Here is a 14,975-nt window from a genome sequence, read left to right as displayed (position 1 = left end):
ACCCGAGATAGAGTATTTTGGACATCTAATCACTGGACCAAGGATTCAGCCAAAGAAAGGATTGGTGGACACCATTAGGAATTTGTCCTTGCCCAAGTGTAAAGATGGACTAGTGAAGATTACCGGTCATGGCAGAATTCTATAACAAATTTGTGCTCAAATTCGCTGAGGGAACAGTTCTTCTCAGGTCTTGGTTAAAGAAGTGCAAAGAATTATTGTGGAGTTACGGTTGTGAAAGGGAGTTTACGGACGTTAAATCTGGTTTGGATAATGCCTCCGACTTAGGAAGTTTTGATACCAGGGATGGCATCATAGTATTGACGGATGGAGGCTCCAAAGGGTTGGGATTCGTTTTAATGCAGAGGTCAGAGGGTGTGCATAGAACTCTTATTTCTAGCTCATGGGCTGAGTGGTGCAGAAACTAACAACTCAGTTATTGAATGTGCTGTAAGAAATTTTCTTTTGGGATGCAAGTTTGAGATGAAAACAGTTCATAAACCACTCAAGAGATTTTTGCGAAAAAAGACTGATCAAATTTCGAGTCACATTAGAAGGTGGGTGGTTGCGCTGTAGGAGTTCGAGTTCACGCATGTGCCTGTAGCAAGTAATTTGCAGGCCGACTGTCTCTCTAGGTTGCAGTGCCTTTCAGACACTGATGAGGTTTTACAAGAAGAAAACTTTGGTGTGGAGTTTGATGAAAAAGTTAATGTGTGTGTTGTCAGAGGGAACTGTACAGGAAGAAGGGAAGAGAATGTTGCAGGAGGATGTGCGTATACAGTTTGTTGTGAAAGGGTTCTTAGAGGGTTGGTCAAGCAAGAACAGGTGTGAACAGCATGCCCTGGCATACTGGGAAATGTGCAATGAGTTGTCTATTGTAGGAAAAGTACTATTGAGAGGAAGTAAACTGGTGCCTTCCTTGGAGTTAAAAGACAGACTAGTCAAAGGTGCTCATGCTAGCCACATGGGTATCTCGAAAACTAAATATAGGAACAGCGAGTGCTATTGGTGGCCGTCTATGGATGTAATGATTACAAAGGCGGTATGTGTTTTCATAGAATGTATGTGTTGTGTCAAGGTGTTACAGTGCAGGATGCAACCCATGCTAATTAGAGAACAAGCTTCTGGACTGTGGGTTGACATTGCCCCAGACCTCCTTGGGCCAGTGAGTACATTCACATGATAAGTAGGTTTTGGTGTGTCTGGACATGCATTTCCGCTGGCCAGAGATTAAGGTGGTGAACTCTAAGGAGTCAAAGGATGTGGCGTGCTTCTTGGAAAAGCTGCTTAAAAGAGGGCTTTCCCACCATTATTCTCAGGCACAATGGAGTTCATTTGATGTCAGCAGTGGTTGAGGAATTTTTGAGGTTCAGAGAAGTGAAGCACAAAAAGGCTGTTCTTTATCATCCTGAGTCCAATTGCGTTGTCGGACACTTTATTAAGGTCTTGAAGGAGTGTGTGCAGCATTCGCTGGATTATGGCATGAGTAAAAAAAAAAAAAAAAGGTGAGGAGTATAGGCTCACCCCACATTTCACTTAAGGGGTGTCTCCTTTTCTGCTATGCAAAGGAAGGTTGCCTAATTGTGAAGAGATCCCTGCTTGGGTTAATGAGAAAAGAATGGAAGAGCAGAGAGAAAGAGAAAGAGAGAAAGAGCAGAGAGAAAGAGAAAGAGAGAAAGAGAAAGAGCAGAGAGAAAGAGAGAAAGAGAAAGAGCAGAGAGAAAGAGAGAAAGAGAAAGAGCAGAGAGAAAGAGAGAAAGAGAAAGAGCAGAGAGAAAGAGAGAAAGAGAGAAAGAGAAAGAGAGAAAGAGAAAGAGAAAGAGCAAGAGAGAAAGAGAAAGAGAAAGAGAGAAAGAGAGAGAGAGAAAGAGAAAGAGAGAGAAAGAGAGAGAGAAAGAGAGAGAAAGAGAGAGAAAGAGAGAGAAAGAGAGAGAAAGAGAGAGAAAGAGAGAGAAAGAGAAAGAGCAGAGAAAGAGAGAAAGAGAGAGAGAGAGAAAGAGAAAGAGCAGAGAAAGAGAGAAAGAGAAAGAGAAAGAGAAAGAGAGAGAGAGCGAGAGAAAGAAAGAGAGAGAGAGAGAGAGAAAGAGAAAGAGAAAGAGAAAGAGAGACAGAGAGAGACAGAGAGAGACAGAGAGAGACAGAGAGAGACAGAGAGAGACAGAGAGAGACAAAGAGAGAGAGAGCGAGAGAGAGAGACAGAGACAGAGACAGAGACAGAGAGAGAGAGAGAGAGAGAGAGAGAAAAGACAAGAAGATGAAAGCCAAGGTTGTTCTATGACAAGCACAAAGCTGTCAAGGAGACAGGTATACAGGTGGGCGATTGGAAGGATAAATCTCCTAGGGAAGATGGAAGGTTATCAAAATACAGTAAGCCTTGTAGGGTAAAAAACAGTGTTTAGAAATGCAGTGAAGACTGATAACAAAATTTGGAATCTCATCAGGGTTGCCAAATGCAACTCCGTTCTAGGAAAATAGGTTGCTTCTTAAAACAAGTATTTGACTGAGGAGCTCAAGAGTCGACCCCAACGTATAAGGAAGAGACCAGCGTGGTAATGTGACTATGTGTAAACTTTGTTCTTGTTATGATTTTATGTCTTAACACTTTACATTTTTCTTTTGTTTTAGTTTTGGGGGAGGTGAATTATAATTTAGATTTAGTTTTGGGTAAACGAGGGAGGTGATGTGGTACCTTAGGTTACAAAAGCTTTGGTATGTGGGGTTCTGTAACCAAGTGGTCATGCACAAGCTGGTATCCAAGACATCACCTGTGGAGGTTAGATTGTTGGCGAGAGACTGAGGAAGCAGTTGGATGCAGATGACAGTCCTGCCTGTTGATGGGGTGTCTGTGACACTGGAAACTTCAATAAAGGACTTAAATAAGACATGGCCCGACGATCTTATATATTAACACCCTCCCCTGCTGCTGCGACAGAAGGGCCTCCGAAAGTGGCAGCCTGATCGAAGCACTGATGCCCATGCTCAACAGGTCAAGACTCCAAATTCGGAGCAAAGTCCAGAGTCACAAGGATGATTTGGGGCCAGGTGTTCCTGATCTTGAGAACTCTGGACAGAAGTGGTATGTGCGAAAAAGCAATCAAGAGGCCTGCGCTTCACTCAAGATGAAGTGTCTCCAAAGTAGAGCCGCCTTGGCAATCACAGCGCGCAGAACTGCTGACATTGGGCATCCTCAATATTGGCAAACAGATCTAACCAAGGCTCACCCCACAGCTGAAAGAGAACTTGTACCACCACCAGATTGAGGCACAATTCATGATCCACTAGGCATCTTGGGTTAAGTTATTATGCCATGGCATTCAGAGTACCCGTCGGGCGTTGAACCACCAGGGAAATGCATCGACATTCCAGCCATGTACAGAGATGCAGGGCCTCTTGACAGAGGGTCCGTGACTCAACACCACCTTAATTGTTGCAGTACCACTTGGCGGTGGTGTCGTGCTTGAACACCTGCACTAGCCCTTCCCTTGAGGGCTTGAAATGCTTTTAGTGCCAGCAAGATTGCTCGAAGATCCAGTGGGGTAATGTGCAGTCCAGATTCTGCAGGAGATCAGAGGCCTCCGATTTCTACCCCTCCCAGATTGCTGCCCCATCCCAAGAGAGACACATTTGTCACAGTGGCGTAGCAAGGGGTGACGGGGTGCTTTTGTTCCGTGTTTTGGGGGTGGCCCGCGCTTACTTGCAGCAATTCCTCCCCCCTCCCATACAAAGCAGATAACGCGGGACGGCAATCATAAGCCGAATTTAGCCAGCACCCCCTCACCCCTGCTCTTTAATGCTGCTGTGGGGCTGCAAACACAGGGGCCGCTATGGGTGCCCGAGGGGCTAGCTACACCACTGACCTGTCACAAATGTCAGATCTGGTTGGGGGAGGGAGAGGGATCTGACACAGACTCGATTGCAGTTTATGTACCACCACTGAGGATCTTATGCAGTTCCCTCCAAGATCTGAACCATGTTGGAGAGATTCCTCGGATGCTGCGCCCACTGGAACTTCAGGTCCCACTCCAGAGCCCGCATATCCCAGCAAGCATGTGACAAAGCAGGAGGCCATGAGGCCCAGCACCCTCAGAGTCAGTCTTACTGAAATACAAGAGAGGCTGAAACATCTGTATCATTTTCTAAATATCCTGGACTCGCCATTCGTGAGCATAGGCTCAAAACTGCACTGGATCCAGAACAGCTCGGATGAGAGGGAGTGTGAGACTGAGTCAGGTGTGCCTTTGGAATGTTGCTAGTGAGCCCCAGCAAGTGGAGGAGGAGAGGATAGCCTGCGGCTAGCCCACGTTCAACAGCCAGTCACCGAGAAAGGGGAAGACTGGCACCCCTGATCTCCGCAGATGAGCTGCAATCACTGCCATCACCTTGACGAACACCGAGGGGTGCTGCTAAGGTCAAAAGGAAGCACGGCGGACAAAAAGTGCTCATATTCCACCGTGAACCGCAGGTAACACCAGTGAGTAGACATGGCGGGAATGTGGAAGTATGCGTCTTGCAAGCCCGACGCTTTCATCCAGTCTTCCAATTACAGGGCAGACAGGAAAAGAGAGAGTGTGAGCATTTTTAACATCAACTTTTTGAGGAAGAAATTGAGCGAGTTTAGGATAGGTTGAAGGCATGTGTCCTTCCTGGGCACCAGAAAGTATCAGGAACAACCACCACATACTACTTCTAGATTCAGCACCCTCTCTATGGCTCACTTGGCCAAATGAGCGGTCACTGGCGGAGGAAGGAGATCTGGTCTGCCATCAGCCTGTTGCATGTGGGTGGCATGGGTGGAGGGACAGTCACGAAGGGGAGGGAGTAGGCCCTTCGGGCAACCTGAAGAACCCAGCGGTCTGATGTTCTAGACTTCAGTGGAGCAGGTGATGGCATTTCCTGCCTTCCACTAAGAGCCCATGACAGTAAGAGGGCAAACTGAAGGGGTTTTAAAGGCTGCAACTGCCGGCTGGGTGAGTGGTAGACCTCTGGCTACTCGACCCACAGGGTCTGTGGGCACCACATTCTCAATCACATGGGAGGCTGAGAAGCTTGCACGCGGTGGTGGCAGTGCTGATAAAGAAACAGCTTGAAGCCCCTTCTGTGGCCACGAAAGGTGGTCTGGGGTTGGCAAGGGGCCATGGGAAGGCTCAAGGACCTGGCCGTAGCTCTGCTGTCCTTGAAACGCTCCAGCACAGAGTCTACCTGGTTTCTGCATTGATGGGAGTCATCAGAGGTGTCCCCAGAAAAGTCAGTAGTTCTCAGCCATGTGTGGTGCCGTAAGGCTACCAATCGAAGAAACTTCTCTGCCCAGTGAGTTGGTTGTGTCTAGCCCACATCGAATTGTGAATTTAGCTGCATCTCTCTCATCAGCCATAGCTTGAGAGCATATGACCCAGGTCTCCTCAGGGACCATAGGCAGCACCTGCCCAACCAAATATCACAAGGAAGGGGAGCAACTTCCCAAAATGCACGGTGTTCACGGACCGCAGTGCCAGGCTGGTAAAGAAAACACTCTTTCCTAAGGTGACCAGCCTATTGGATTCCCTATCCAGTGGGGTAGTAGAGAATGCACCAGAATTTGTACAGGAGGTGGAGGCTTGGCCGACCATGCTCTCATCAGTAAGGTGTTGCGTGAAGAAATTGGGGTCCCCTAGGGTGCAGCAGTGGTGGCGGGCAATCATCCTGTACAAAGGTGCCCATGTGTAGGGTTTGGAACAAGTCCCCAGAAGGATGCCCATGAGTGCTTCACTGAATTGGAGAAGTGTTTCTGAGGGGGTCACTTCTGGCTGAAGCACCTACGTCAAGACTTTAGTCTTTGCTGCCACGGAGGATAGACTAAGGTCCAGGACCTCGGCCGCCCTTCTCACCACTGTAGCAAATGAAGCCCCCCTCCTCCGTAGCCATGCTAGGGGGAGAAAGAAAGAAAGTATCTAGAGAAGAGTTCAGTCTGCTGGTGTCTGCCAAATCCTCACACCAGTCCGTATTGGGGTCAAGAGGGTGGTAGTCTTCAGGGCCCAGCGAACCCCTCCTAATTCTCTCAAGAGTCCAAGCACACAGGAATAGGGTCAGGAATTGGCCTGGTAGCCATGGCTCCAGGCAGCATCAGACGCTGTCCCTACAGCTCTGTCAGAGTCAGGGCTGAGATTGTGAAGGCTGCTGGCATTGGGGCCGGAGCTGCGGAAGGTCGAGGAGGTATGACCGGCACCAGTTCGGATCCATCCATGGATTCAAGGGGCCCGACTGGAGTAGGGGGCACAGCCACCAACAGAGAATCAGTGGGTGGCTGCTCCCGAACCCGCAGGGCCAGATGGCATGCAACGGGCCACATAAGTATGAGGTGCATGGCCTCCTAGAACTCACTGAGTAGGGTGGGGTTCTCTTCGGCTCACGGAAACTCGGGGAGGTGAGGAGCCATCCCAGGCAGGCTCACGTGCGGTGCCATCCCTTGAATGACTATGCTCCCTCGTTGGATGACTTCAATGGACAGGGTGAAGTAGAAGACCTCTTTGACTTCTTAGTCTTCTTGCGCTTTTGGGACTTACCAGACGGCTTCGAGCGCAACGAGGATCTTGGGCTCCGCGACTGGACTGATCCTAGGACCACCCTGTGAACTGGAATCGAGACTGCTGCGGCGTCGAAAATCGGGCTGCAAGGAGCCCGAGGAAGTGCTACCTCAAGGCCTTGGGGTGCGTGGCACAGCAGATGACGCAGGTCATCGTGTTGTAGGTGCGCTGGAAGCATCAGAGGCAAACAAGATGCTGGTCCCTCACCAACATCTGCAGATTACAGATGCCGCAAGGCATGACGTCAGTCTTCTCGGTAGACATCCTGCCTCACCAGGAGAAAAATCTCAAACAGACTTCAACAAAAAGTCAAAAAATGTCTGCCAAAAAATGATTGGGGTAGCTCTTTCTAGATCTAGGCGTGGAAAGAAGAGAACTGACATCAGCGTGCTGGGGTTGCGCCTATATAGGCACTGCGCAAGTCACTCCCGGTGCAGACAACGCCAGGCCGAGGCGAATGACGCCACCTGCCAAAGCACAGGGGTAATGCTCACAAAATATTTCCGGTTCCAGCCTGACACCTGGGGACAATTCTAAGCTAAGGAATCTACGGCAAGTAGTCTCTATCAGATGCATGCTTTTCAAGTTATAAATGCAGCCTTTGGCAACAGCATAATGGCAGTGGCGTAACAAAAGCCCCTACAGTCCCTGCGGGCCCCTGAGCTCCAGGAGCCCCCCCGAGGGACTGGAAGGTCCTTGGCCTGAGACCTGCCAACTGGGTCCAGAGAGTGGGAGGGCCTGCATGTGGTTTGTAAGGGGGCCTCGAGTTTTGTTACACCACTGCATAATGGGCACCAGTATATATCTAATTCACACCTGTACCTTAACAGTGGAGATGACCACATTCAGCATACATTTTTCAAACCATGTGTTACTTTGAAATTCCTGCATGTCTTTTAAAGCGTACAAAAGAGCTTCTGCTCCCACGGACAGCAGAAAAGGTGAGGAGACTGGCTGTTCTCTGTGGCAGGTATAAGCAACGATTTAGTCACAACATTTCTTTACAGATAAAAAGGCAAGATGTTTTCCAAAAGTCAGCCCAACAAATAAAGTATTTCTATAGATTGAACTATGTTTAACATATCAATTCCAGTTGTGGAGCCTCAGATGTACTCTTAAATTGACTGATAGTCTGCTCCTTTCCCCTAAACATGTGTGGCTCCCTTCCTCCACCCCTTTTATCTAGAATTGTGATGGGATAGTTGGAAATACATTAAATCTCAGAGGTAGCACCATACTAGGTCATAAATGCCCTTTATTTGGAAAATTTTAAGAATGGCGTGTCTAGATGTCCAAAACAATCGAATTAGTTCCAAAGAATTTGGCATATTATTTTAGGACTTGCACGACTTAAAAATATTAAACTGGAATTGCTTACAGTAAGCATAGAGGTTGGAGAACAGGTTCACATTTCAAAGTACCCCATGCCGTTCGCCCCACAGCACCTATTTGGCACCTGTTGACCAGTAGGAGTAACCTTCTAAAATCCCATGCTGAAATATCATTCATGTTTTACTAAAAAGAAGAGTAGTACTGCATAACTTTCTTGAATGGACTTCACTTTACCACAAATATATTTAATTGTACGTAAACTCTGCACTGCATTTATTAGCGAATATAACGAAACAGTTAAAACAGCTGTATACGTTTTTAATTTATTTCATGGGTTATACAAGCAAACAAAATGGTAAATATTATCTTTGAAAATCATCTACTTTTAACACTTTCATATCTGTTCAAATGTCCTCTTTGAAAACTCAGCGCTAAGATAACAATTCCACAAGAGTATGCAGAGAGAAAATTGTGCAAGTAATTTAGTGCCCATTACCTCGGCAGTCACTGATAGGTTTTACAGTGAAGACCATATTCTAAAGATAATTTCTGATGCACACCTCTACGCATCTAAATTACAGGTTCCTGATAAATAGAATTCTGAATAAATCTAAATTTTTTAGTTTCATCTCAGTAAGAGACACTCTTATAAGTCGAACGAGGACAAAGAACACAGCCAAAATGACCGGTACAAAGTCAGACAAATCTAAAAACAGCAAACATACCAAATTGGGAAAACAATTCTTTTAGTCTTTTGTCATCCATTTCGTCCCCAAAGTTCTTGATGTAAACATTTGTAAACTCCATTACTTTGGCGCCATATTCTGCTTCCCGCTCTCTGCGGGATTTGAAATGGCCGACAAAACTGCAGGGAATAGAACAGGAGTTGGTCTAGAAAGAGTAGTAAAATAACACACAATGTAATTGCAAACACTGTACTCCATCAAAATAATGCAAGCTATGCTAAGTGACAGACTGATATAGAAAGGTTTACTATTTAAATGAGTTTTACTTACACCTTGCGATCATTGAGCAGCATTCCATTCATTGTGTCAATAGCACGATTTGCTGCTTCTTGTGTTTCAAAATGAACAAAACCATAACCTCTTGAGCCATTTTCATCACAAACCACCTACAGGCAGAAACAATTCATATTTGAAAAACAGAGTAGGACCATTTGAACGCTACTAACAAATTATCTTAAAATAAGGAGGAACAGAAATAAAGTTGATTCCATAATATTTATTTACCCCAGATCATATTCCCTCTGACCCAGACATCACAACTTGCCTCTCGTCCATACATAAATCTTTCGAAACTCACTTAGATTTTTCAGGTTTAGAGATGAACATCAATTTGTTAGAACTTCAAATTGCCTTATCGTCCCTTAAACCTAAAAGAGCTCCTGGCCCGGAAAGCTTCACTGTTACATTTTTTTTCACCACATTTCTCTATATCGCTTTCCCTCCATTATCTTGTCCTATTGCCTCATTTCTTCATAATGGTGAATCATCAAGATCCTTTTTGGACGTCCTTATCGGTCTCTTTGCAAAAGATGGAAAAGAGTCAGAACACTGACAAAATTATAGACCCATTCCTCATCAATATAGACTATAAAAAAAAAAAAAATCAAAAGCCTTAGCTCTTACTCTAGGATTTTTTCTGTCCAAACTTCTTGGAAAATAAAAATCTACTTTAATCAAGGGGAGGTATATATCTGATAATACACGTCTCCTATGCAATGTTTCATTAAATCTTTAAGTCTTTTGGATCCTTAGGCAGCAATTACTTTAGATGCAGAGAAGGCATTTACCGTGTAAATTGGTACTTTATTTTTCATACTCTCAAATGGTTTGGATCAAAAATAATCACCCTCATCTCCCTTCCCTACTTTTCACCCCAAGCGGACATTTTTACAAATGTCTACCCTTATATAACATTAGGTAGAGGTGTCCGTCAAGGCTGCCCCCTTTCACCTTTTCTCTCCAATTTAGCATTAGAACTTTTAATCTCTAAAATTAGACAAAACTCAACCTTAGAGTTTCCTAAAGAACAATAAGCATATCAAAATGGCAGTTTCCATTTATTTCACAAACCTCAAACATCAATTCCTGCTTTACTATTAGTAACTTTTTCTCTGGTCTCTGGATACAAATTAAACCACAAACATACATAACATTTTACCCCTCAATAAATATTCTTTAAAAAAAGACTTTTCAAATCACTACATTTTCCTGGAATACAAAAAAACATATTTATGGGTATGGTTCTCCTAATCACTTAAATCTTCTATTTCATTAAGCCTAGAGGATTGTATTAATAAATTTACAAATTTAGTTAATCGTTGGCATCCTTTACATCTCTCCTGGAGGGTTTGCCTTGACACTATAAAGATGATGCTAGTACCCATTGTTCTATATTCTAACATTCCATTATTTATCCCATCCAAATTCTTTAAGCAAATCAACTCCATACTCTTTTGTGAAATGGGAAATACTCGTAAATGCACTTCATAATAAACATTTACTGGAAGGCTTGGAAAAAGAATGGACTAATATGGGTCAAACGACTCTTAGGTAATACATTTCTGACTTTTGTACAAGCTCAACATGGTTTTACTTTCTTTTCTTCCTTTCAAAATAAAATGTCACATATTACAAACTATTATGACGGTCGTTACTCATTTTAAGTCTTGGGCTGATACCTCTCCACTACCCATCTCCCCACTATGCACACTTCTCCATACTTCTCCAATTGTTCAGGTTTTATGAAATAGAGCAAAATCAGATATTGATTTGGCTTGAGAATGTGACAATCATACAAAGTCTTTTCAAAGACAACGCATCCTTGAGGAAGTTAATCAACCCCTTGATTTCCTTTTCTCGGCTCCAACTGGCTTATAGAATAAAAAAATAAAAAAAACAAAAAAAAAAGAGACCTAATTAAATTGCTTCATAATGTTTTTCGTAAGGTCATCTGATAGTTTGCTAATTTTGACCTTTTATGAACTTCTGCTTACACTACCTCAATTTTCTGTGTCCCTTCCCCCTTTCTGTCAAGATGAACAAGTTACTAACCTTCGGTAACGATGTATCTGTAAGAAACATTAGTTAGTTAGATTCCTCACCTTAGAATATCCCCAGGCGTCAGACTGGATCCGGAAGATTTTTCGTCAGCAATACCCCTTGCGCGTCGCTAGGCGTCGTCTGCGGCTCCGCGTCCGTCGTCGGCGTCGTGCGCCGGGATGACGTCGTCGGAGTACTTAGACGCCGCCCTCGCGCGCTGACGTCAGTTCTTGTACATAGCCTTCCGCGCCAGGAACGCAGAGCCATGCAAAGACCGACACTGGTGCCAAAAATAAAATCTAGGGGCCTGAAAGGACAACCTTAACCCTAGATGTCAGTTCGCAGAACGGGGAGGATGGGTGGGTCGGTGAGGAATCTAACTAACTAATGTTTCTTACAGATACATCGTTACCGAAGGTTAGTAACTTGTTCATCTGAAAGAAACACGTTAGTTAGATTCCTCACCTTAGAATAGATACCCAAGCAATACCATCCCCGGTGGTGGGTCTGCGAACCAAGATCACACCAGAAAGTCCTGGAGGACAGAACGGCCAAAGAAGCCATCCCTCCGGACTTGGCTGTCAAGGCAATAATGCCTGGCAAACGTGTGTAGCAAAGCCCACGTCGCCGCCTGACAGATGTCCTGCAAAGGGACTCCCCGTCCCAAGGCAGTAGTAGCCGCTGTGGCCCGAGTAGAATGGGCGCGCAGCCCAACAGGAGGGTCCTTTTTAGCCAAGGAATAGCAGATTTTGATACACAAAACGACCCACCGAGAGATGGTTCGTTTGTGCACAGCTTTCCCCTTCTTAGCGCCCACATACCCAACAAAAAGCTGGTCGTCCACCCGGAACTGTTTTGTGCGGTCCAGATAGAAGGAGAGCGCACGTTTTGGGTCCAGACGGTGGAGCCTCTCTTCCTCTTTGGAAGGATGCGGAGGCGGAAAGAAGGTGGGCAAGGTGACAGACTGCCCAAGGTGAAATGGAGTCACCACTTTAGGAAGAAAGGAGGGACGAGGCCGAAGGACAACCTTGTCCGGATGAACAGATAGAAAAGGAGGCTTTGAAGATAAAGCCTGGAGCTCACTCACCCGTCTAGCCGAGGTGATGGCTACCAGAAAAGCAGTCTTTAGAGTGAGAAGACGAAGAGGGCAATTGTGAAGAGGCTCAAAGGGAGCGCACATCAGGAATGTCAAAACCAGATTCAAGTCCCACTGAGGCATTACAAAAGGGACAGGAGGGAACGTGTGTGTAATGCCTTTGAGAAAGCGTGTAACCACAGGGGACTTGAAAAGAGAAGGCTGATCAGGAAGCCGCAAGAAGGCGGAGATGGCAGCAAGATAACCTTTCAGGGTGCCCAGGGCAGAGCCCTGCCGGGCCAGAGAAAGAAGGAAGAGGAGAACCTCAGAAAGAGGGGCGGAAAGGGGATCCACAGCCTTTGCTGTGCACCATGCCACAAATTTGTTCCACCGGCAGGCGTATACCGACTTTGTGGAGGGACGCCTGGCTGCCAGAATGATATCACAGACTTCAGGAGGCAAGTCAAATGGCATCAACTGCCGCCGCTCAATCTCCACGCATGGAGGTGGAGGCTGGACAGGTTCGGGTGGAGGACCGTCCCCTGCTGCTGCGACAGAAGATCCTCCCGAAGGGGCAGACGTATCGGGGGATCGGTCAACAGACTGAGTAGCTCGGGATACCAGTACCTTCGTGCCCAATCCGGAGCCACCAAGATGACTTGGGCCCGGTCGTGCCTGATCTTCTTCAGCACTCTGGGCAGAAGTGGTATAGGCGGAAAGGCGTACAACAGACCGCAACTCCACTCGTGACGAAAAGCGTCGCCGAGCGAGTGCCGCCTTGGAAATTCCAACGCGCAGAACTGCTGACATTGCGCGTTCTCTTCGGTGGCGAATAGATCTAACCAAGGCTCCCCCCACTGCTGAAAGAGACCTTGCACCACTTCGGAGTTCAGACGCCATTCGTGATCCATCATGCACCGGCGGCTGAGTTCGTCTGCTCTGGCGTTCAGAGAGCCCGCCAGATGTTGAACCACCAGGGTGACGCCCTGGTGTTCCAGCCATGTCCAGAGGCGCAGAGCCTCCTGACAAAGGGTCCACGACCCCACCCCGCCCTGTTTGTTGCAGTACCACATGGCGGTGGTGTTGTCCGTGAACACCTGCACGACGCTTCCCCTGACAGAGGGAAGGAAGGCTTTCAGTGCAAGCCGGATCGCTCTCAACTCCAACAGGTTGATGTGGAGACGAGACTCCGCCGGAGACCAGAGGCCTCTGATCTCCGCCTCTCCCATATGGCCACCCCATCCCAGGAGGGACGCATCCGTCACTACGACATGCTCCGGTTGGGGAAGGGAGAGGCTCTTGCCCTTGACCCACTCGCGGTCCGTGAGCCACCACTGCAACTGCTGTGCAGTACCCTCCGAGATCAAGACATGGTCGGACAGGTTGCCGTGATGCTGGGCCCACTGAAACTTCAGGTCCCACTGCAGAGCCCGCATGCGCCGCCTGGCGTGATGCACTAGTAGGATGCAGGAGGCCATCAGCCCCAGAAGCCGCAACACTAGCCTGACCGAAACCCGGGATAAAGGCCGAAAGATGGGAATCAGGGCCTGTATATCCCGGACCCGCTGTTCCGGTGGATGGACCCGGAACTGCGCCGAATCGAGAACCGCTCCGATGAAGAGGAGCTTCTGAGAGGGACTCAAGTGTGACTTCGGCACGTTGATGGAAAACCCCAGCAAATGCAGGAGATCCGCCGTAGTCTGGAGGTGGGAGACGACTGTCTGGGGCGAGCCCGCCTTCAACAACCAGTCGTCGAGATAGGGGAAGACTGGGACCCCTGATCTGCGCAGATGAGCTGCGACCACCGCCATCACTTTCGTGAACACCCGAGGGGCACTGGTGAGGCCGAAGGGGAGCACGGTAAACTGAAAGTGCTCTTGGCCCACCGTGAACCGCAGGTAACGCCGGTGGGCCGGCAGGACGGGGATATGGAAATATGCGTCCTGCAAGTCCAACGCTACCATCCAGTCTCCAGGGTCTAGGGCAGCTAAAACCTGAGCCAACGTTAGCATCTTGAACCTTTCCTTTCGGAGGAAGGCATTGACGTTCCGGAGGTCCAAGATAGGGCGCAGGCCCCCCTTGCCCTTCTTGGGAACCAGAAAGTAGTGGGAATAACAACCACGACCTACTTCTGGACTCGGAACGCGCTCGACGGCCCCCTTGGCCAAGAGAGCCGAAACTTCCTCGCGGAGAAGATCCAAATGATCCCCCGAGATACGGTGGTGCTGCGGTGGCATGGCTGGAGGGGTCGTCTCGAAGGGGAGGGAGTAGCCCCTTCGGACGATTTGCAGCACCCACCTGTCCGATGTTATGGACCGCCAGTGGAGCAGGTGATGGCGAACTCTGCCGCCCACTGGCGTGGTATGGGCCTGAAAGCTCGGACTAGGAAGGCTTTGAGGCGGATGCTGCCGGGGTGGATGTGGGCTGACCACGTCGGCCTCCATTTCCGCCACGGCGGAAGCCACGTCCACGACCGCGCGCAGGTTGGTTCTGCGGCTGGTGGCTTTGTGAACGTGAGGAGGCGCCCCTTCCTTGGCCACGAAAGGGGCGAAAAGCGGAGGTGTGCGCCCGCGGAGCCGAGAGGCCCAAGGACTTGGCCGTAGCCCGGGAGTCCTTAAAGCGGTTCAGCGCACTGTCCGCCTTCTCACCAAACAGGCGAGTGCCATCAAAGGGCATGTCCATGAGGGTGTTCTGGACATCCCCGGAAAACGACGTGGACCGCATCCAGGCGTGGCGGCGGAGCGCCACCGTGGTGGAAATCGCCCGACCTAGCGAGTCCGTGGTGTCAAGCCCACATCTTATGGCGTGCCGTGCTGCATCCCTCCCATCGGCCAGAGCCTGGGTAAGACGCGTCCGGACCTCCTCCGGACACAGGGGCAGCACGTCCTCCACCGTATCCCACAGGGAATGGGAATAACGGTCCAAGAGACAGGCGGTATTTAAAGA

General features: G+C 48.1%; 1 protein-coding gene across 3 annotated transcripts in view; it reads right to left on the bottom strand.

Moving 5' to 3' along the window:
* Window positions 1–14,975, bottom strand: part of LOC146812352 (embryonic polyadenylate-binding protein-like) — an 818,377-nt gene that overhangs the window by 391,522 nt on the left and 411,880 nt on the right. For all 3 annotated transcript variants that reach the window (XM_085619346.1, XM_085619345.1, XM_085619347.1), the window contains 2 exons: window positions 8,906–9,021; window positions 8,615–8,754 (listed from right to left, as the gene is read on the bottom strand). In XM_085619346.1, the coding sequence (XP_085475472.1) occupies window positions 8,615–8,754; window positions 8,906–9,021 (256 nt within the window). The remainder of the gene's footprint in view (window positions 1–8,614; window positions 8,755–8,905; window positions 9,022–14,975) is intronic.

Source organism: Triturus cristatus, chromosome 7, assembly GCF_964204655.1.
Source record: "Triturus cristatus chromosome 7, aTriCri1.1, whole genome shotgun sequence".
NCBI classification, from domain to species: domain Eukaryota; kingdom Metazoa; phylum Chordata; class Amphibia; order Caudata; family Salamandridae; genus Triturus; species Triturus cristatus.
Note: the sequence above shows the minus strand (reverse complement) of the source record. Positions and strands in the feature narration are given on the sequence as shown.